Below are 24,180 nucleotides of genomic sequence, written 5' to 3' on the forward strand. Positions count from 1 at the left end.
CATGTACGAATATGCGAGCCCGCGTTACAACCAGGTTAGGAAATAGAAACCCGCGTTTACAAACACCTAGGATATATAGTTTTTTTAGTTTCGAATTTTGAACAAAGCTACAATGGAGCTATCTGTGCTAGCCGTCCCTAATTTAGTAGTGTAAGACTAGAGGGAAGGCAGCTAGTCATCACCACCCACCGCCAACTCTTGTGCTATTCTTTTACCAACAAATAGTGGGATTGACCGTCACATTATAACACCCCCACGGCTGAAAGGGCGACCATGTTTGGTGTGACGGAGATACGAATCCCTAGCCCTCGGATTACGAGTCGAGCACCTTAACCACCTGACCATGCCGGTGCCATGGGATATAAAGATCCGCGTAATATAGTGGAAACTTTCTGACACGAAAGATGCACTAAAATGACGGAGATATTTTACAAAAACAACCTTACGTTAAAGATGGTACGAAAATATATCACACGACTCAGTTTTAGAAAAGGGTATAAGAACATATCATGAAGTCCATATATGAATCACAGAATACGGTGTATTTAGCCACCAGGATATTAAACCGATTAATACATAGTACGATAAAATATCAGGAAACCTAATTTGTAATTTTTGAAGTCTATACACGTGTTGCTACATCTCTAGACACGTGTTACATTCAGTCTCTCACGGAACAATACATCATATTGAGGGAAATATTCGTTATTCGGTTCGATATGAGGCAAAAAGAGCTTTAACCTCTCTGTCCACAATGTTATAGTTGAATTTGTAATACTCTTAACGTGGGGAGGTTAAAGTACAGATGAAAAGTTATCAAGACAAGGACTGAAATATAAGAAACTGTGCACTGAAAGATTATAAGAATATTTCATTAGGCAGACGACAAAATTTAGAACTAGAAACGATTATAAGAATATTTCGCTAGGCAGACGAAGACATTTAAGACTATGAACGTTTATAAGAATATTTTACTAAGTGAAAGACGATATTTAAAGCTATGAACGATTATAAGAATATTTCACTAAGGAGACGACGAAGTTGAGGACTAGAAACGATTATATGAATATTTCATTTAATAGTAAACGAAATTTAGAACTACAAACGATTATAAGAATATTACACTAGGCAGACGACGAAATTTAGGACTATGAACAATTATAAGAATATTTCACTCGGCAGAAGAAGACATTTAGGACTTTGAACGTTTATAAGAATATTTGACTAAGCAGACAACGATATTTAAAACTATGAACGATTATAAGAAATTTCACTAAGCAGACGACGAAATTTAGGACTAGGAACAATTATAAGAATATTTCACTAGGCAGACGAAAACATTTAAGACTATGAACGTTTATAAGAATATTTTACTAAGCGAAAAACGATATTTAAAACTATGAACGATTATAAGAATATTTCACTAAGGAGACGACGAAGTTTAGGACTAGAAACGATTATATGAATATTTCACTTAATAGTAAACGAAATTTAGAACTACAAACGATTATAAGAATATTACACTAGGCAGACGACGAAATTTAGGACTATAAACAATTATAAGAATATTTCACTCGGCAGAAGAAGACATTTAGGACTTTGAACATTTATAAAAATATTTGACTAAGCAGACAACGATATTTAAAACTATGAGCGATTATAAGAATATTTCACTAAGGAGACGACGAAGTTTAGGACTAGAAACGATTATATGAATATTTCACTTAATAGTAAACGAAATTTAGAACTACAAACGATTATAAGAACATTACACTAGGCAGACGACGAAATTTAGGACTATAAACAATTATAAGAATACTTCACTCGGCAGAAGAAGACATTTAGGACTTTGAACGTTCATAAGAATATTTGACTAAGCAGACAACGATATTTAAAACTATGAACGATTATAAGAATATTTCACAAAGCAGACAAGAGTATTTAATACTATGAACGATTGTAAAACTATTTTCCTAAGCAAACCACGATATTTAGGATTACGAACGATTATACACCCCCGCTAGTACAGCGGTAAGTCTACGGATTCACAATGCTAAATTCAGGGGCTCGATTCCTCTCGGTGGGCTTAGCAGATAGCCCGATGTGGATTTTCTATAAGATAAAGAAAAACACACACACACACAAACACGAACGATGATAAGAATATCTCACTAGGCAGACAATGAAATGTAGGACTATGAATGATTTGAAAAATATTTTACTAAGTAGACAACAAAATATAGGACTACGAAGGATTATAAGAATATTTCACTAGGCAGACGACGAAACTTAGGACTAGGAAAATTATAAGAATATTTCATTAGGCAGATGAAAACACTTAGGACTATGAACGATTATAAGAATCTTTCATTAGGTAGACGAAGAAAATTAAATCTATAAATGATTATACGAACATTTCACTCGAGAGACAACGATATTTAGAACCATGAACGATTATTAGATTATTTCACTAGGCAGACAACAATATGTAGGACTGTAAACGATTATGAGATTATTTCTCTAAGCAGACAACAATATGTAGGACTATGAACGATTGTAAGATTATTTCACTAGGCAGACAACAATATGTAGGACTGTAAACGATTGTAAGAATATTTCATTAGGCTGACGACGAAATTTGGAACTACTAATTAATAAAACTCGTTGAAATCTGACCAAATTGGTATTTTTATCAGATGGTGAATATGTCCAATATCCAAATTTTTTTATTATGTTCCAATTAACAAATTCTGGCGTTTGAATAAGAGATAGAGAGACGTACAGGTAAGCTATAAACCCGACTCTTTGCATCACGAGAAAGAAACGTATAACTTAGAAAACGCAGCAGTTATTTTTAATGCGTTCTTTTGTAAACACGTAGGACACAATACACAAAGTCTATATTCTTGTGAACCATTCACAAAGCTTGTAATCTATCAGTCGTTATGGTCTCAAATAAAATTCCGAAAGAAAAAGAAACCTTTTTCTTCTGTTCCTGCAAGATTTACTTAACATAGTTATGATCAAATAATAGAATAAAGCAGATCTCTGAAATAATGAAAAAAGACTTATATTTCTATGAAGTAATATTTCCTAAATCAATACGAGCGACCATTTTGCAGTTTTGGATTTAGTTCATGGTTCAAGAGTAGTGAATTATTGTACATTAAGTCAAGCGCCACTTCGACACGTTATTCTTGTGATAGTTAACTAATAAACGTTAATCAACAAACATAATATGAAACTATGTTTATTTACATTGTTATTAAATATATTGATTAGTACACAGTTATAATAAATGTGGTTTAATCATTTATTGTACGTATAACTTACAAAACGCACAAACTATGGATACGGATTAATAGTTTATGAATAAAACTACGGACAAGAGAAAATCGTTTATTTTGTGCATGAAATAAAAATATGGATTAAAAGTTTATAATACGCACAACCTATGGAATACGCACTAATCATTTATTCTACGCACAATGTTTTTTGTTTTTTTTAATTTCGCACAAAGCTACACGAGGGCTATCTGTGCTAGGCGTCCCTAATTTAGTAGTGTAATACTAGAGGGAAAGCAGCTAGTCATCACCACCCACCGCCAACTCTTGGGCTACTCTTTTATCAACGAATAGTGGGATTGACCGTAACATTATAACGCCCCCACGGCTGAAAGGGCGAGCATGTTTGGCGCGACGGGGATGCGAACCCGCGACCCTCAGATTACAAGTCGCACGCCTTAACACGCTTGGCCATGCCGGGCCACTCACAATCTATAGATATGAAAAATCGTTTATTGCACGCGCATCCTATGGATATGGATTAAATGTTTGTTCGACGCACAACCTGTAGATATGATTAATTGTTTATAGTACGTACAAACTGTGGATATGATTAATTGTTTATTGTACGCACAACCTATGGATATAAATTCTTCATTTATTTTACGGTCATCGTCTGGGTACGCATTAATAATTTATTCTACGCTAAACGTGTGGATATAGATTAAATGTTTATGCTAAGCACATCCTATGTATACGGATTAATCATTTGTTCTACGCACAACATATGAATACGGATTAATTGTTTATTCTACGCGTTAAACTATAGATATGAATTAATTGTTTATTGTACGCACAACCTATGAATACGCATTACTCATTTATTCTAAGCACAACCTATGGATATGCATTAATAAGGATGAACAGATCTGAAGTCTAGAAAAAAAAACATTTTTGTATATCACATTTATTGACTTTTAGTTTATGTTTCAACTAAAACTTACGATTTTACTTCTTTATTGGTGTAATTACAAGAAAGTGTGGACTCGACCCGGACGTTGTTAACTTTACACATTTTAAGTATTAATAACTGGAAAACCTTTAAATATTTTATTGATAATGTTTAGAATTAGGGCGACTATTGATTTCGTAGTACAGTGTAAGATACTGAAAGGTTTCTAGTCTAAAACATACAAGCCTTCTTTTCGATAAACGTATCGTGGAAACCAAATGTTGACACCCATGTCTTTGTTGATTGATACAGAAATAATATAGAAGACGCTTCGAGATTTACAGTAACACTTCTGGCGATTGTTATCAATACGTTATTATAAAAATTGGAATTTAGTTCTTATGTTTACGCACGAGCGCATTTCTTTGTTGTAGGGAAGAAGTCTCTTGTTGTGCTGGAAATTGCTTTTGGTTAAACGCAATGAGTTATCTGTGCTGTGCTCACCACGGGTATCGAAACCTGATTATTAGCGTTATAAATCAAAGATACTGCTATGTCACTGAGAATGGGAAATATATTTAACTGATACACAAAGGCGCTTGACTTTCTATGGTTTATCCTGTAAAAGGAACCAATATATGTTGTTATTAAGATAAGACATGACATCTTTTCTGATTTTGATCACAAAAAAATAAATTAAAATCCAAACATAAATTACAAATCTTCGCAATAAATGGGCGTTTGTTATACATAAAACCTGCGATAAATTACGTTATAAATACATAAGGCAAAGGTTTTTAAAGGCGGATAAACATGTTTGTGTAGACGGGTGTGGATATAGTTCACAACAATGGCGCCATATTAACTCCTCTATTTTACTTGTAAAACTTCAGATGCATTGTGGGAAAACACACCGACAATTTGTTTATCGTCTTAACGCCAACTCAGATCTGAATTCTGTATTAATTACCCTAATTATTAATTGAAAATTACTCGAAATCCCTTATTCATATTTTCGTTTGTCTGCTTGGTGTAAAGACCTACACAATAAGCTGTCTCCACTATTGAAGTCCAATGTTTAGCTCTATCAGACCGGAGAGTTACTTCGCAACTTCTATTTTGAAATAAGTAAACTTTTTTTTTGTTTGTTTAAGGGACAGTAAAGTTTTGGGATTGAATTCTTATTTTCATATAGAGAAAATCTTGCTAGAAATTCCTTGTTTAAAAAACACGAGATAGTTTGGAACTTAATGCAGACTGTAAGGATTCAAAACGACGGTAGTTCGTCTGTGTGCTGTAAGTAACACAGTTACACTTTTTACAGAGGAGATACCAAGGTATATGTGAAGGTCCATGAAGTCAGTCATACAACCACCAGAGAGAGCAAATAATAAGAGTAATTCATTTAAAGCTCAAAACCTCACAGTGAAGTTACTACACCTACTACAGTGAAACCACTACACTTAATGGCTGTTACATCTAGTAGTGAACCCGTTTTACCTGGTATTGAAACTGCTACATGTAATACTGTACTTGGTTTGTTTTTAAAACACCAATTTAGGGTAAAACGTGAAGATCCTATTAAGAACTTAGGCTAAATAAACATATTCTAACAGTTTCGGTCTCTTTCTTTAGATAAAGTTGGAAATAGAATATTGTACAGAATATTTCGCGATTTACGATCAGACCAGAGCGTGCAACACAGTACAGCCGATATGATTCAAGAGGAACAATTAAAATTGTCCACAATATTTATTGTACACATTCAACCCGAGATAAGAAGTTAGGAATTATCAGACATGCCTATGAGCTTTAGGCTTTTTACTTCAAGACAAGCTGTTTATCACATCTAAACGACTAAATATGTTCGGGAAGTAGCGTACGAAACATTACGAAGGGTCAGTAACAATAAATAGATTTAAGACATACATTGTATAAACAAGTTTTAAGGAGATGCTGACTGTTCCTTTTTCCCTCCATTAGGACCTAAGAGATTTTAGTACTAAAATATCACCGAAAGAGGTCACCCACCGAAAATTTCCATGGTCTTGAAGGAGCCAAAACGTTGCAAGAAAGAGCGGAAAACCTGCAGCAGGCCACTGGATCATCTTCCCCTTTAGAATAGGGGTAATCAAATAGGTAGAGCTTCTTTCTACTGCTTCATTTCACTCACTGTAACCGAGAAGAGCACGTCACGTTTTATACACACTTCAAGTGGCGTTCGTTCAGAGAGCCACTCGACTAACATCCTTTAACATCCGTTCCAACTGTTCCTGTCCAATAGTTACCTGGGTGTCGTGATGTCTACTGGTTGTATTCCGTGTAAGACACTTTGAGCAGGGCGACTAATAGGGCGCCTTTCAAGTAGCCGTCCGTATTGTGCCTTACAGCGTAGTTCTGATTGGCTGGCTCACTCTAGCAGAAACAAGGTAAGTCAGATTCCTCAAGCGGCTAATTTTACATTCTTAGTGGTAGGTAAATACGACAGGTTGTGACGAGCTTGCGGCGCGTGTAACTTCTATGCTCACGAGGGTCACACAATCTGTACGGCAGGGGTTTGTATCGTTTCTGGATTCTACTTAGTTAATTCTCTGATCAGAGTTAGGTAGTCTCAATGAAAACGTACAGTGTCGAAGAAGTCGACTTGGAGACACGTGTTTCACTTTAATTCTCTGTACCAAAATATAAATGTATACTACATATATATATAAAGAAACTTAAAACATAACTAATAGCTAAGCCTATTAAGACACATTTTTTTACATATCGAGTCAATCCTCCTTCTAAAGTAATTGAGGTTATAAAAAAAGTGTTGTTTTTCTGCTTGTCCCGAACAAAGTAATAACTATCATTATGTTCCCTTATGACGTCACTAGCAGAACTTCTTCAGGTATCTTAGAATAGTTACAATAGGATTATTGTGTTTAAAAACCTGACGTCACACGTGAATAGAGATAACGTTGTTGTAGCAACGATATATATATATGTATATACATACACACAAACACACTAATTAAATTTAATGTGTAGAACCAGGTATATGGTAGAAACAGTAATGTTCCTGAACTATTCACAATTACACCATGTGTATAGTAAAAGATGTCAAGGACCAGTAATGTGCCTGACCTATTCATAACACATCGTATAATAGTTAAATCTGTGAAACAAGAAATTCTCTTCGTCTGTCTTCCTCAAGTCTTTGTTTTGTTTACTCAAATAAGACAAAACGAGATCGAATATCATTCATTTAAACCACTTCCACATCTTCTGTACGTGGTTTCTGATTGCGGTTGCTTTAATTGCTCGTGTTAGCTATTCAGTGCCAAGGTTATCGGTTACCGAGAAGGGACGTTGTGAAAGACGGTACTCCCACACGGATACAACATTACTAGCAGGAACAAGGCGCAGATAGAAAAAAATAACAACATAGTTACCATGACTTCCGATAAACCACCGTTCCTTCCCACCTAGTTACGGTGTTGTCAAGGGCGCTAATCAAAAACGCAGGTGATCGATTGACTTCAACGTAAACCCAGCAGTGATTAGTGTTAAACTCTCTAGGAGGACAGAGTGGGCAGGTTTAGAGTACTGGGCCAATGCACCAATCTCCTCTGTGACAGCTAAAGGTCACGGATATGAACCATAAAACCAACAGATCTATACATCCGGTCTCGAGTCACGTTAGAAGTCCCTGATCAACTTATTTCATGAATTTAAAAAAAAAATATGTGAAAACTTAAATAAACGTTATGAATTATTAAACATGGAGATATATTTTTTTAACTTTGCCTCGTATGGATATAACAAGACATTTCGAAGGCTGTTGTGACAAGGAATAGGTTATGAATTTTGTTTCCTATAAACCAAAGCTACACGTACATAGAAAAGTTTTCATACTCTATGCATAGCCCACATTTTTATCTAGATGTTTTACTTCTCTTTGGATAAACTGCCGTTCCGGGATCGAGAGTATTAGAATTAGTCTGTTCTGAGTGAATACAGCTTGAATTGACATAAAAAGAAGCGAGGGGGAGCTGATGGTTAACCGTCGGGTACAGCAGCAGTGAGAATGTTACCGGAATAATAATACGTCTAGTAAGACGGGCGGAGATAAGACGTCTCGCTGTGAAACGGCAAGAAAAGCCTGTTTGAACTTATGGATACATAACATGCAATTGAGTTAAAGCTCTACACTAAATGTTATGGTCGATCAGACTTTAAGAAACGCTAATATTTATCTCTTCATTAAATTAAAGCCGTCACATATGCTTGAAAGTGAAATTTTTAACACAACTTCGTGTAGACATAGATGTGTCATGTGTTATTGAAATATCGTGTAACCGAATGTAGAACGATTTTTTAATAGACAAAAATATAAATTATCAAAACACCATTCCAAAACGAGCTAATAAAATTAATTGGGTTCACTAAGGCACTGAAAACGTAACGCCAGCACGCTCTATTCCAACAATTACAATATTCTGTTAAAATGTTTACCGCAAAAAGAGCCAATAATAAGAATACTGTATTTTAACACTCTGAGAAACACGCTATATAGCGGGTTTCGGTACCAATAGAGCACAGACAGGTTATTCGGTAGCTTTCTCCATAATCTCAAACAATCCATTAATAAATAACAACAATGTATTATAGGTTTTCAAGCAGGTTAGTAAATAACAACTAGATATTGCTTGAAGAGTTTTTCGAAATTCAGACAGTAATAACAATATTTTGTTTCAAAAGTTGCGAGAAATGAGCCCAAAATTTAAAAAAAATATATTTTCCAATTTTCTTTGAAAATGAGCAACGAATAAAATAACTTTATTCCAAGAATGTAAATAATAACAAACAATCACTGGAAATTTAACGAACAATATTAAAACTTTGTTCTCACATAGTCAATAGAAAATAAACCAAATATTTCCAGACTTCGTTCTCACATATTCACTAGAACATAAACCAAATATAACAAGACGTTGTTCTCACATATTCACTAGAACATAAATCAAATATAACAAGACGTTGTTCTCACATATTCACTAGAACATAAACCAAATATAACCAGACTTTGTTCTCACATATTCACTAGAACATAAACCAAATATAACAAGACGTTGTTCTCACATATTCACTAGAACATAAACCAAATATAACCAGACTTGTTCTCACATAGTCACTAGAAAATAAACCAAATATAACCAGACTTGTTCTCACATAGTCACTAGAAAATAAACCAAATATAACCAGACTTGTTCTCACATAGTCACTAGAAAATAAACGAAATATAACCAGACTTTGTTCTCACATAGTCACTAGAAAATAAACCAAATATAACCAGACTTGTTCTCACATATTCATTGGAAAATAAACCGAATATAACAAGACGTTGTTCTCACATATTCACTAGAACATAAACCAAATATAACAAGACGTTGTTCTCACATAGTCACTAGAAAATAAACCAAATATAACCAGACTTGTTCTCACATAGTCACTAGAAAATAAACCAAATATAACCAGACTTTGTTCTCACATAGTCACTAGAAAATAAACCAAATATAACCAGACTTGTTCTCACATATTCATTAGAAAATAAACCGAATATAACCAGACTTTGTTCTCACTTAGTCACTAGAAAATAAACCAAATATAACAAGATTTTGTTGTGACATAGCCAATAGAAAATAAGACAAATAAAACAAGTCTTTGTTCTCACATATTCACTAGAAAATAAACCAAACATAACAAGACTTTATTCTCACATAGTAAAAACCACCTCAGACAATATTATAGCGAATTATTAGAAGTAAGTAGGGTTAAGTATGAATCACCTTACAAAATAGTATAGTGAATTGTTAGAAGTAGGTAAGGTTAAGAAGAAATCAGCTTACCTAATACTATAGTAAATTATTACAAGTAGGTCGGGTTAAGTAAGAATCACCTTACACAATGTTGTAGTGAATTATTAAAAGCAGGTATGGTTGAGTAGGAATCATCTTACACAAAACTATAATGCATTATTAGAAGTAAATAAGACTAAGTAGGAATCGCGTTACACAATACTATATTGAATTATTAGAAGTAGGTAGGTTTAAGTAACAATCAACTTGCACAATACTATAGTGAATTACTAGCAGTAGATAGGGTTAAGTATGTATCACCCTACTCAATACTACAGTGAATTATTATAAGTAGGTAGGGGTAAATAGAAGTTACCTTACACAATACTATAGTGAATTATTAGATTGTTTGTTTGTTTGTTTTGGAATTTCGCACAAAGCTACTCGAGGGCTATCTGTGCTAGCCGTCCCTAATTTAGCAGTGTAAGACTAGAGGGAAGGCAGCTAGTCATCACCACCCACCGCCAACTCTTGGGCTACTCTTTTACCAACGAATAGTGGGATTGACCGTCACATTATACACCCCCACGGCTGGGAGGGCGAGCATGTTTAGCGCGACGCGGGCGCGAACCCGCGACCCTCGGATTACGAGTCGCACGCCTTACGCCGGGCCAATTATTAGAAGTAGATAGGGTTAATTAGGAATCACCTTACACAGTACTAAAGTGGATTATTAGAAGCGGGTAAGACTAAGTAGCAATCACGTTACACAATAATATAGTGAATTACAATTATACGCAGGTTAAGTAGGAATCATCTTACACAAAACTACAGTGTATTATTAGAAGCAGGTACGTGTAAGTGAGAATAATCATACACAATACTGTAGTGAATTATTAGAAGTAGGAAGAGTTATGTATGAATCATCTTACAAAACACTGTAGCGAATAATTAGATGTATGTAGGTTAAGTAGGAATAAAGTTACAAAATACTATAGTAACTTATTAGAAGTAGGTGGATTTAAGTAGGAATCACCTTACACAATACTATAGTGATTTTTTAGAACTAGGTAGGGTTAATATTTACACAATATTCTAGTGAATTATAAGAAGTAGGAAGGGTTAAGTAACAATCACCTTTCACTATACTATGGTGAATTATTAGAAATAGTTAGGGTTAAATAGGAATTTTCTTAACCAATTCTATAGTGAATTATTAGAAGAAGTTAGGATTAAGTAAGAATTATTGAATTATTAGTAAATTATTAGAAGTAGGTAACATTAAGTAGGAATCACCTTACACAATACTAAAGTGAATTATTAAAAGTAGGTAAGACTAAGTAAGAATCACCTTAGATTATATTGTAGTGAATTATTAAAAGTAGGTAAGACTAAGTAAGAATCACCTTAGATTATATTGTAGTGAATTATTAGAAGTAGGTAGAGTTAAGTAGAATCACCTTACATGATAGTATAGTGAACTATTGTAAGTATGTAGTTTTAAGAAGTAATCACTAAACTGTAGTGAATTAATAGAAGGAGATATGATTAAGTAGGAATCATCTTACAAAATACTACAGTGATTTATTAGAAGTAGGAAATACTATGTAGCAATGACCTTATAGTGAATTATTATAAGTAGGTATGACTTAGTAGGAGTCACGTTACACAATTCTAGAGTGAATTATTAAAAGTAGGTAGGGTTAAGTAGAAATTACCTTACAGTGTACTGGAGGGAATTTTTAGAAGTAGGTAGGTTTAACTAGGAATAACATTACACATTACTATAGTAGATTATTACAAGTAGTAGCGTTAAGTAAGAATCACCTTACTCAGTGTTCTACTGAATTATTAGAAATAGATTGGGCTAAGTAACAATCACCTTAGGTAATAAAATAGGGAATAATTACAAATAGGTAGGGTTAAGTAAGAAACACTTTGCACAATACAATGGTGAATTATTAGAATCAGGAAGGGCTTAGTAGAAATCATCTTACAAAATACTACAGTGATTTATCAGATATAGGTAAGACTAAGTAGAAATTACCTTACACAATACTATAGTGAATTATTATAAGTAGGTACGTTTAAGTAAAAATCACGTTATACAACAATACTATAGTGAAGTATTAGAAGTAGGTAGAGTTAATCATGAATCACCTTAGTCAATACCATAGTGAAATATTACAGGTAGGTAGGGTTAAGTAAGAATCACTTTAAAAATACTACAGTGATTTATCAGAAGCAGGTAAGACTAAGTAGAAATTAACTTAAATAATACAATAGTGAATTATGATAACAGGGTAGGTTTAAGTAAGAATCTCCCTACACAATAATACTAGTGAATTTTTAGATGTAGGTCGGGATAAGTAGGAATCACCTTACACAATACTTTAGTGAATTATTAGAAGTAGATAGGGCTAGGTAATATACCCTTACACAATATTACAGTTAAATATTAGAAAACGGTAAGACTAAACAAGAATCGTCTTACCCAACACTATAATTACTTATTACAAGTAGTCACGGTTAGGTACGAATCATCTTACACAATATTATAATTGAATTTTTGGAAGCAGGTAGTGTTAAATAGGAATAACCTTACACAATACAATAGCAAATTGTTACAAGTAGTTAGGGTTAAGTATGAATCGCCTTACATAGTACTAGAGTGAATTATTAGAAGTTGTTAGGGTTAAGCAGGAATCGCCCAATCTAATACTTTAGTGAATTATTAGAAGTAAATAGGGTTAAGTAGGAATCACTTTACACAAAATTGTAGTGAATTATTAGAAGTGTGCAGGGTTCAGTAAGAATCACCTTACACAATGTTGTAGTGAATTAAGACAAGAAGGTATGATTAAGTAGGAATCATCTTACAAAATACTATAGTGAATTATTAGAAGGAAGTAAGGTTAAGAAGGAATCACCTTACATTATACTATAGTAAATTCTTATAAGTAGGTAGGGGTAGATAGAAAACACCTTACACAACATTATAGTGAATTATTTGAAGCACGTAATGAATCACTTTACACAGTACTGTAGTGGATTATTAAAAGTAAGTAGGGTTAATTACAAATCACCTTACCCAGTGTTGTAGTGAAATTTTAAAAGTAGGTAGAGTTAATTAGAAATCACGTTACATGAAATTATAATGAATTATTAGAAGCAGGTAGGGTAAAGTAGGAATTACCTTACAAAATACTACAGTGATTCTTTAGAAGAAGGTAAGAATAAGTAGAAATCACCTTACGCAATACAATGCGTGAATTATTATAAGTAGGTACGGTTAAGAAGGATTCACCTTGCTCAATAATACTATAGTTAATTATCAGAAGTACTTAGACGTAAGTATAAATAAATTTACCCAATATTGTAGTGAATTATTAAAGATGGTAGGATAAGTTAGGAATCACCTTACACAATACTAGAATGAACTGTTAGAAGCAGGTAGTGTTAAGTATGAATATTCTTACAGTACACGATAAGGAATTATTAGAAATATGTATGGTTAATTAGGAATCACCTTACACAGTGCTAAAGTGAATTATTATAAGTAGGTAGAGTTAAGTAGGAATCACTATACTCAAGGTTGTAGTGAATTATAAGTAGGTTGGGCTAAGTAACAATCACCTTATATAATAGCATAGGGAATTATCAGAAGTAGGTAGGGTTAAGTAGGAATCACTTTACGTAATAGTATAGTGAATTATTGCAAGTATGTAGTTTTAAGTAGGAATCATCTTACACAATGCTATAGTGAATTATTAGAAGTGGGTAGGGTAAGTAGAAATCACCTTAAATAATACTATAGGGAATCATTAGAAGTAGGTAGGGTTAAGTAGGAATCAAATTAGCCAGTACCTTAGTGGATTATAAAAAGTAGATAGGGAGTATTAAGTATGAATCACCTTACACAATACTATAATAAATTATTAGAAGTAGGTAGGGCTTAGTAGCAATCATCTTACACAATACTATAGTGAATTCTTAGAAGGTTGGGTTAAGTATGAATCACCTTACATAATATTATAGTTAATTATTACAAGTAGGTAGGGTAAAAGAGGAATCGTCTTACACAATACTGTAGTGCATTTTTCGAAGAGGGTAGGGTTAAGTAGGAATCATCTTACCCATTACTATAGTGCATTATTCGAAGACGGTAGGGTTAAGTAGGAATCAACTTAGAGAATACCATACTGGATTATTAGAAGTTGTTAGGGTTAAGTAGGTATAGTAGGAATCGTCTTATAGAATACTATAATGAATTATTAGAAGTAGGTAGGGCAAAGTAGGAATCACCTTACACAATATTCTAGAGAATTATTAGAAGTAAGTAGGGATAAGCAGAAATCATTTTACACAGTACTATAGTGAATTATTAGAAGTGGATAAGGGTAAGTAGAAATCACTTTACACAATATTATAGTAAAATATTAGAAATAGGTAGGTGTAAGTAAGAATTAACTTACACAGTACCATAGTGGATTATTAAAAGGAGGTAAGGCTAAGTAGGAATCACGTTACACAATACTATAGTCAATTATAAGAGGTAGGTAAGGTTAAGTAGGAATCATCTTACACAATACAACAGTACGATAGTGAATTATTACAAGTGGGAAGGGTTTATTACCAATTACCTTACACGATACTATAGAGCATTATTTGTAGAGTGTATGGTTAAGTAGGAAACACCTTTCACAGTACAATAGTGGATTATTAAAAGTAGATAAAGTTAAGTAGGAATCATCTTACACAATAATATAATGAGTTATTACAAGTATGTAGGATTAAATGGGAATCATCTTACACAATTCCTTAGAAATTATTAGAAGTTAGTAAGGCTAAATAGCAATCATCTTACACAATACTATAGTGAATTATTAGGAGTATTTCGAGTTACATAGGAATAACCTTACAAAGTACTATAGTGGAATATAAGAAGTAATTAGAGTTAAGTAGCAATCAATTTACACAGTACTATAGTAACATTTAAGAAGTAGATGGGGTTAGATAGGAATCACCTTACATAATATTATAGTTATTTGTTACAAATACGTAAGGTTAAGTAGGAATCACCTTACACTATACTACATTGCATTATTCTGAGAATGTATGGTTAAGTAGGAAACCTTTCACAGTACTATAGCGATTATTAGAAGTAGATAAAGTTAAGTAGGAGTCACCTTACACAATACGATAGTGAATTATTTGAAGGGGGTTGGGTTAATTAGGAATCACCTTACACAATACGATAGTGAATTATTTGAAGGGGGTTGGGTTAATTAGGAATCACCTTAGACAATACGATAGTGAATTATTTGAAGGGGGTTGGATTAATTAGGAATCACCTTACACAATACGATAGTGAATTATTTGAAGGGGGTTGGGTTAATTAGGAATCACCTTACCCTATACTGTATTTAATTATTAGAAGTATGTACTGTAGGGTTAGAATCACCTTACACAATACTTTAGGAATTATTACAAGTATGTAACGCTAAGAAGCGATCGTCTTAACCAATACTATAGTGAGTTATTAGAATTGGTAGAGTTAATTAGGAATCACATGACATAGTACTATAGTGCATTATTAGAAATAAGCAGGATGTAGGAATCACCTTAGATAATATTAATGTTAATTATTACAAGTAGGTAAAGTTAAGTAGGAATCATTTTACACATTACTATAGTGAATCATTAGAAGTAGGTAGAGTTAAGTGGGAATCACCTTACACAATAGTATCCGATTAGAACTAACTGAGTACTGTGTTTGGTTTAGAAACAGTCTCTGGAGCAGTGCTTTTTGGGCTTCACACAAAATCATCTTTCAAGTAGAACTTGTATATAAATCAGCTTTATCAAAGATATCGTTAATTTTAAAGTTTGTCTAGTAATCTCTCAACCACATTTTGAGGATCGAAGATTTAGTAATTATTTATTGATGAAAATAAACAAAGTTAATTTTACTTCAACAGTTTCACGGACACGCGATTCGTCTAATCAATATACTATATATTTTATTAATTAAGTTTTGTTAATATTTTATTCAGTATTTCTGAGAATTATAAAATTGTTTCTAATTCTCAAAATTTGCACTACAGATGTTGCAACAATATGACACTTTAAGTGACGATAAAACCGATTTGGTTTGTGTTTTTCTGTTTCAAGCAACGTGTTTGTTTGTACGTACTTCTGTAAATGAACATGTTCATGTAAGTTCGTTTTGCGGAGTAGCAAAAAAGTAATGTCTTAAAGAGATATTGAGTAAACAAGACTGTGCGAAACTTCTCTATCTAAAGACATGGATTCTAAAATAGCGTATTTTTTACAAGATTCAATGTAGCGTAACATGTTGGCGTGAGTCTTCCAATCATCGTAAAAGAAAACGTTAAATTCAATATCTATTCGGGAGATGTGATTTTCTGCCTCAGTTGAGTTGTAACTGAAAAAACAATTTCAACATTTCCACAGATCAGTGGCGACATTTAATTTTGTGTCTCTACGTGTTGATTTAAGTAATTGTTAAGTTAAGCCTTACTTAACAATGCTTCAAGGGAAACATTCAGAATTTTGTTCCATTTCGATCTGAGGTTGCAAAGAAACACTCGAGTAGTTTTTTATTTTTTATAAAAGAGTGTGAAATTTTGAATCTAAGCTCATTCTTGATGTCTTTTAAGTGTGAACCTTTCAATCTAAGCTTGCCCTTGATTTCTTTTAAGTGTGAACCTGTCAACCTAAGCTCGTCCTTGATGTCTTTTAAGTGTGAAATTCCTGGTTCAATTAAATCAATGCCACCTCAAGTATGTTTAGTACTTCATCACAAGACGTGTGGAAGTTGTTGTCATCACGTCTTTTAAACTACGAATCTGAGATAAGAATCTCAGTCCCTAATGCATTATAAGAATAGAGTGAAGGTAGCTAGTCATCACCACCCACTGCTAACTCTTGGGCTACTCTTTTACCAACGAATAGTAGGATTGACCGTCACATTATAGCGCCCCACAACTGAAAGAGTGAGCATGTTTGGTGTGACGGGGATTCGAACCCGCGACCCTTAGAGTACGAGTCGAGTGACTTATCCTAATATAAAAGCAGGTGAAAATTTATGTCATTGATAAAAAAATTGAATATATAAATAACTAACTGATAAAATATATACGCAGGCCATGCTAAATAACATAATTTTAAAAATATAATGCATATACTTACTGTGAAAATATGAATGCATATTTACTGTTATTATCACAGTAGGTTTCTGAGGGTCGCGGATTCGAATTCCCGTTACACCAAACATGTTCACCCTTTCAGTCGTAGGGGCGTTATAATGTTACATTTAATCCCACTATTCGTTGGTAAAACAGTAGCCAAAGAGTTGGCGGTGGGTAGGGATGACTAATTGCCTTCCCTCAGGTCTTACACTGCTAAATTAGAGACGCCTAGTGCAGATAGCCATTGTGTAACTTTGCGCGAAATTCCAAACAAACCAATGTCACATGTTCCCACAACCGCAAAGCTGACGCCAAGAGAGCGTGAGACGCCTCCTGTGAACATTTCTCACTGCTCCCGGGTTGGAAAAAATCATTCACTGCTGCATTTGGCAGTAATAATAATTTATATATATATATATATTCATTATGGGTTAGTGTTAGGGTTCAAATAATCAAGAGGCGACTCTTCGTGTCGCGTGCCATAGGCTCGTCATCACTGACTTATGAAGTGGAAATCTTTCACGGATAAAAACATAGATGAAATAAAATAACTTTTTATAGCCACCTGGCAAGACTTGTCTGGTGAAATGTGCTGCTGAACCAGTGTATACGTGAGTAATATGTTTTATATTTATTTAAAAAATAGAAAGAGTTTTACAGAAAAAACCAATTATTTATCTCTTACATGTGATAACAACATAGACTTCCAGCCTTTATACATAGATGTCATATTAAGAATTTAAGAAACTGTCCAATAAGCAAGCATATTTAAACTTTCCTCAACGCTGGTCTTATTCATAGTGTATACAACGCTAAAATCAGGGGTTCGATTCCCCTCGGTGGGCTGAGCAGATAGCCCTATGTGGCTTTGCTATAAGAAAAACACACACACACACACACATAGTGTATAATATATGCACCGTCAATAAGCCATACTGGTGTTTAGTGGCTTTGGACATAGGATCACTAGTAAGGTTTAAAATCTTAATATTGATCAATGTTCATCAAGCCCTGTCCAAGAGAATGATGTCGTAAAGTTTAAAATCTTAAATACTGACCGATGTCCATCAAGACCTGTTCGTGGGAATAATGTCGTAAGGTTTAAAATATTAATACTGATCAGTGTCCATCATGCTCTGTCTGTGGGAATGATGTCGTAAGGCTTAAAATCTCAAATACTAACTAATGTCCATCACGTCCTGTTCGTGGGAATAATGTCGTAAGGTCCATGAAGTCCTGTCCAAGAGAATGATGTCATAAGGTTTAAAATCTTAAATACTGAGCAATTTCCATCAAGACCTTCTCACTGAGAACTGTGTAAGGTCAGAGATTATGTCCTACCAGATTCAAGGAGCCAGCTTAGCTGATACTCCTGTCATTCCTATGTCAGGTGAAGATGAAATATGGGGGTTAGACCCCCTATCTGTGAAGGCGCATGGAAAAATTAAACACCACGTACTAAGAACTTCTTTCACAGCAGTACCTTTCGAGTTAGGCCTTGAAAGTATTTTATACATTTCATAAATTTTATCTACAGATAACTCTTGCTGGACAACGTAATAAACCATTACAACGTTGTTACACATCTACTTAAAACTCTCTTGTTAATCCGCTATTTTTCTTGCCAGATTAATTCTGATTTACTGCGTAATTTGCTCTTATTAAATGTAACAGCAAACGGAATCGGGTAACAGCAAACGTTTTGTTCGTACTCTCGAACCGATCCAGTTTAATATCGTTTTAAAGGTTATTAATCCTCTCGACTGTATGAGCTAAGCCTACATACACCTCTTGTTTTGTAGAATGTAAATATTTCTAATGTTTTACAGTTTATGCGGTGATCCTATACCCCACCTTTTCTGGGGGATGAAAGTGTTTATATGACTTTTATAGTTTACTCGTTCCCCTACACGCCCCCTTCCGCCCTAAGTTAGAGATGTTTCTAACGAATCCCCTACACGCCCCCTTCCGTTCTGGGATAGAGATGTTTCTAACGAATTCCCTACCTGCCCCCTTTTGCCCTGGATAGAGATGTTTCTAACGAATCCCCTACCCGCCCCCTTCTGCCCTGGATAGAGATGTTTCTAACGAATCCCCTACCCGCCCCTTTCCGTCCTGGGATAGAGATGTTTTTTAACGAATTCCCTACCCACCTCCTTCCGTCCTGGGATAGAGATGTTTCTAACGAATTTCTTACACGCCCCCGTTCATCCGGGGATAGAGATATTCCTAACGAATCTCCTACACGTCCTTTTCCTTTCTTGTGTGGAAGGGCTTCAAATATTCTAAAATGTATATGGTGCCCCGATATACCCCCTCTCTTTTGGGAGACGTAGGTGTTTCTAATGTTTTTTTATAGTGTGCGCAGTCTCCTTACTGTGTGTACTCGCGGAATATGTGTTTCCATGCCAATGTTTACTTTAAGTGATTTAGCTTTAATAATACAGCGGTATGTCTTCGGATTTACAACGCAAAATTAGGGGTTCGATACCCCTCGGTGGGCTCAGCAGATAGCCCCATGTGGCTTTGCTATAAAAAAAACACACACACAGCTTTAATAATTAAAGATAATTCAGAAAACCTTAAAACTTTACAAAACCACTACTATATTCACTACAGAGGAAAAATCTTATTTTGTTCTCATCATATAAACGAAATTTAATTTGGACTTTGTGAATTGCAGGTGAGGTTTTGAATTTGAAGTGAAAAGGAGAATTTTGTATGTTCACTAAAACTGGATGAGACAACAGTAACAATAAGTAGATCTGGTATTTTGAATAACTTTGAAAGAGTGAGTAACTTAACCGTTGTGCCATCTAGTTTTTAATAAGTATATTACGCCAGTAAGCTTCCAACTTGGTTTCAGATGTATAGATATGTTCAAGTACATACGAAATTTAGTAGAAAACAAACCTTGGAAAATAAAAACGCAAGAATTTGAATACATTACTTTACATTGAAAACATCTTACATCAAAGTAAGAAAGAAGAAACCTATTTATTGTTCTGGATTGAAAACAATTAACTCCAAAATAAGAAAGAAGAATCTTAGATATTACTCTCGATTGAAAACAATTAACACCAAATTAAGAAAGAACAATTCAAATATATATTACCTTGGACTGGAAAAAATTAACACCAAATTAAGAAAAAAGAATCTTAGATATTACTCTCGATTGAAAACAATTCAGAGTAATATGTGTGATTCGTCTTTATTAATTATAAGAAACAATTAACACTAAATTAAGAAAGAAGAATCTCACATATTACTCTAGATTGGAAACAATTAACATCAAATTAAGAAAGAAGAATCTCACATATTACTCTGGATTGGAAACAATTAACACCAATTTACGAAAGAAGAACCTCACATATTACTCTGGAATGGAAACAATTAACACCAATTTAAGAAAGAAGAATCTCACATATTACTCTGGATTGGAAACAATTAACACCAATTTAAAAAAGAAGAATCTCACATATTACTCTGGATTGGAAACAATTAACACCAAATTAAGAAAAAAGAATCTCACATATTACTCTGGATTGGAAACAATTAACACCAATTTAAGAAAGAAGAATCTCACATATTACTCTGGATTGGAAACAATTAACACCAAATTAAGAAAAAAGAATCTCACATATTACTCTGGATTGGAAACAATTAACACCAACTTAAGAAAGAAGAATCTCACATATTACACTGGATTGGAAACAATTAACACCAATTTAAGAAAGAAGAATCTCACATATTACTCTGGATTGGAAACAATTAACACCAATTTAAGAAAGAAGAATCTCACATATTACTCTGGATTGGAAACAATTAACACCAATTTAAGAAAGAAGAATCTCACATATTACTCTGGATTGGAAACAATTAACATCCAATTAAGAAAAAAGAATCTCACATATTACTCTGGATTGGAAACAATTAATACCAATTTAAGAAAGAATAATCTCACATATTACTCTGGATTGGAAACGATTAACACCAATTTAAGAAAGAATAATCTCACATATTACTCTGGATTGGAAACAATTAACATCAAATTAAGAAAGAATAATCTCACATATTACTCTGGATTGGAAACGATTAACACCAATTTAAGAAAGAATAATCTCATATATTACTTTGGATTGGAAACAGTTAACACCTAATTAAGAAAGAAGAATCTCACGTATTACTCTAGATTGGAAACAATTAACATCAAATTAAGAAAGAATAATCTCACATATTACTCTGGATTGGAAACAATTAACATCAAATTAAGAAAGAAGAATCTCACATATTACTCTGGATTGGAAACAATTAATACCAATTTAAGAAAGAAGAATCTCACATGTTACTCTGGATTGGAAACAATTAACACCAATTTAAGAAAGAATAATCTCATATATTACTTTAGATTGGAAACAATTAACACCTAATTAAGAAAGAAAAAATTTGGAAATTAAATGAAACGAAACTATTGACATCAAAAGAAAGATGTAATGTATATGTTATGTATATGAAGTTGATAGATAAAAGCCTAACACTTTGTAATGAAGGTAGTAATAAGAAATTTACTTACGGCTGGAAATAAACTATTTATTCAGTACAAAATTTAGAAAATTAACAATATTCCAAACACGTTTTTATAGATTCCACAATTCTGCTTTACACAATGCGTGGGGTTTAAAATGTTTCATTCTTTCATTTTACCCAAGTGAGAATTAGAAACTTGTCTAAAGTGGATGTGGTAGTCTCAGCATGGTCAGGTGGTTAGGGCGTTTGACTCCTTATCTGAAGGTTAAGGGTTCGAATACCCATAACACCAAACATGTTCACCCTTTCAGCCGTGCGGGCGTTATTATGTGACGTTCAATCCCACTATTCGTTGTGTATAATAAACTTAAGGTTTATATTACGTTTGTGTATGATAAACTTGAGGTTTATATTTTTGGACTAAAGAGTGTTTAATATTATTTACTTCACTGTGGTTCATGAATCTGACGTCATTAGTCTCCCTTTACGACATAAAGAGCTAGTTTTGTTTAACAAAATACCAAATTTAAGGGCTAAAATAAGCCCTAAAGCTATACTAAAATTTCAGTAAAAAATGGAGTAAAAGGACAGTTGGTTTTATCAGCAGTATCTTTCATTACTGAGAAGTGAGTCACAACAATAAAACCAACCTCGGTCCACATTCACTCTATTGTCCTCTCCTCTCAATATTCCAACAGCATAAAACACTTCATCATATTTTAAGTTTCCAAAAGACGTCGCGATATAGATTAACCTTTTCATATCATTACACTTCATGATTTGCACGTAGAAAATGACCTTTCACGCACGCCCTCTCGTGAAATGACAGTTCTTTTATTGATGAGTCAGAAGTTTCATAACTCAGATGCCGTGTCTTTAACTTCCTACCATTCCTGAAAGACGTCACTTCTTTTGGGGGGTCAAGTTTGGATGTTCTTGCCTAGAGCTAGTTTCCCTCGACCCGGTTGGCTGTTGTTTAACTTGTCCCAATAGTAACAGGATGTTTTATAGTATAATATGTATTCCAAAACGATTAAATTAGTGTGCCCCTTATTTTCGCCACGGCTACAGAAGGTATATGTTTCCGAGCCTACAGCGAGTATAGATCCGAAAGGTAACCCTATTTATCTGTAAGGCACCGAATGTATGAGATGAAAATCTGTTCGAAAAAATAATTTAGTCGGTTCAAGACAATGAGGTAGTTGTTGCTCAAATACTTGTTTTCAAACCTCAGTATTATAGGCTCACTTACCGCCACAAAGAAGTGGCACTGTGCCAGCTCTGTTAAAACTGGTTTATTTTAAATCTAAATCTATTAAGTAAAGCTAATATACCAGCTCTGTGATCCAAAGATATTGATTCAAAGTCAATAAAACTTCGATTTTGGAGATTTTAAAAACAAAATAAAATATTTCCAAAACCTTTAATTTTACATATTATGAACAACACAAACAATTTGTATAATTTATTCTTTCGAAATGTTTTATTAATTTAATGGTTTGTTTTGTTTTTGAATTTCGCGCAAAGCTACTCAAGGGCTATCTGCGCTAGCCATCCCTAATTCAGCAGTGTAAGATTAGAGTAAAGGCAGCTAGTCATCACCACCCACCACCAGCTCTTGAGCTACTCATTTACCAACGAATAGTGGGATTGACCGTCACATTATAACGCCCCACGGCTGAAAAGGCGAGCATGTTTTGTGCGACGGGGATGCGAACCAGGGACCATCAGATTACGAGTCGAACGCCTTAACCCACCTAGCCATGACGGGCTAATTTAATGGAACATAGTCTAAAATTAACTAAAAAAATAAGAGATCTTAGTTTGGCTTAAGATTGGACATCTACTGTTGGCTGAATATTATGGTTCTAGAATTGGCTGAGAATTAAAAATTAGTTGAGGATTTAAGATATAGGGTTGATTAAGGATAAGACATCGAGAATTGACAGAGGATTAGAGATCTAGGATGAAGTATCCAACTCTGGTCAAATTCTTTAAATTGGTTAAAGATAAGAAACCCAGCATTAGTTGAGAATTATGGATCCAGGATTTGTTTGGGATTAAGTTTTAAAATGGTCAAATTTAACTAAAGGTTATGTCTGATGGTTATTACGATTCATTAAAGTTGCTGTTTTAGTCAATAAATCATTGAAAGAGTCACTAATGATAAGATCACCAGATCATTGAAAGAGGCAGTAATGATAAGATCACCAGATCACTGATAGAGTCAGTAACGTAAATGGGTAAACCTAAACCCAACACAAAAGTTGCCACAAATAATAAAGCTCGTCTTAATTTTATAAAAGATAGGGAGAGCTGACCCCTATATTTACTATAACACTCTTGTCTTCCCCCTTAATGTC

At 33.8% G+C, this 24,180-nt stretch overlaps 1 protein-coding gene and 1 long non-coding RNA gene across 2 annotated transcripts in view; one reads left to right on the forward strand and one right to left on the reverse strand.

The window, feature by feature from the left end:
* The window catches only part of LOC143253484 (protein Wnt-7b-like), a 59,275-nt gene extending 52,876 nt beyond the window's left edge, over positions 1–6,399 (reverse strand). Inside the window, exon 1 of the mRNA XM_076507463.1 lies at positions 6,268–6,399. Coding sequence (XP_076363578.1) covers positions 6,268–6,344 — 77 coding nt within the window. The 5' untranslated portion in view covers positions 6,345–6,399. The remainder of the gene's footprint in view (positions 1–6,267) is intronic.
* A 133-nt stretch (positions 6,400–6,532) lies between these two features.
* Positions 6,533–24,180, forward strand: part of LOC143253485 (uncharacterized) — a 32,995-nt gene continuing 15,347 nt past the window's right edge. The window contains exon 1 of the long non-coding RNA XR_013029666.1: positions 6,533–6,665. This is a non-coding gene — a long non-coding RNA (uncharacterized LOC143253485). The remainder of the gene's footprint in view (positions 6,666–24,180) is intronic.

This window comes from Tachypleus tridentatus, chromosome 6 (assembly GCF_004210375.1).
Source record: "Tachypleus tridentatus isolate NWPU-2018 chromosome 6, ASM421037v1, whole genome shotgun sequence".
Classification (NCBI taxonomy): domain Eukaryota; kingdom Metazoa; phylum Arthropoda; class Merostomata; order Xiphosura; family Limulidae; genus Tachypleus; species Tachypleus tridentatus.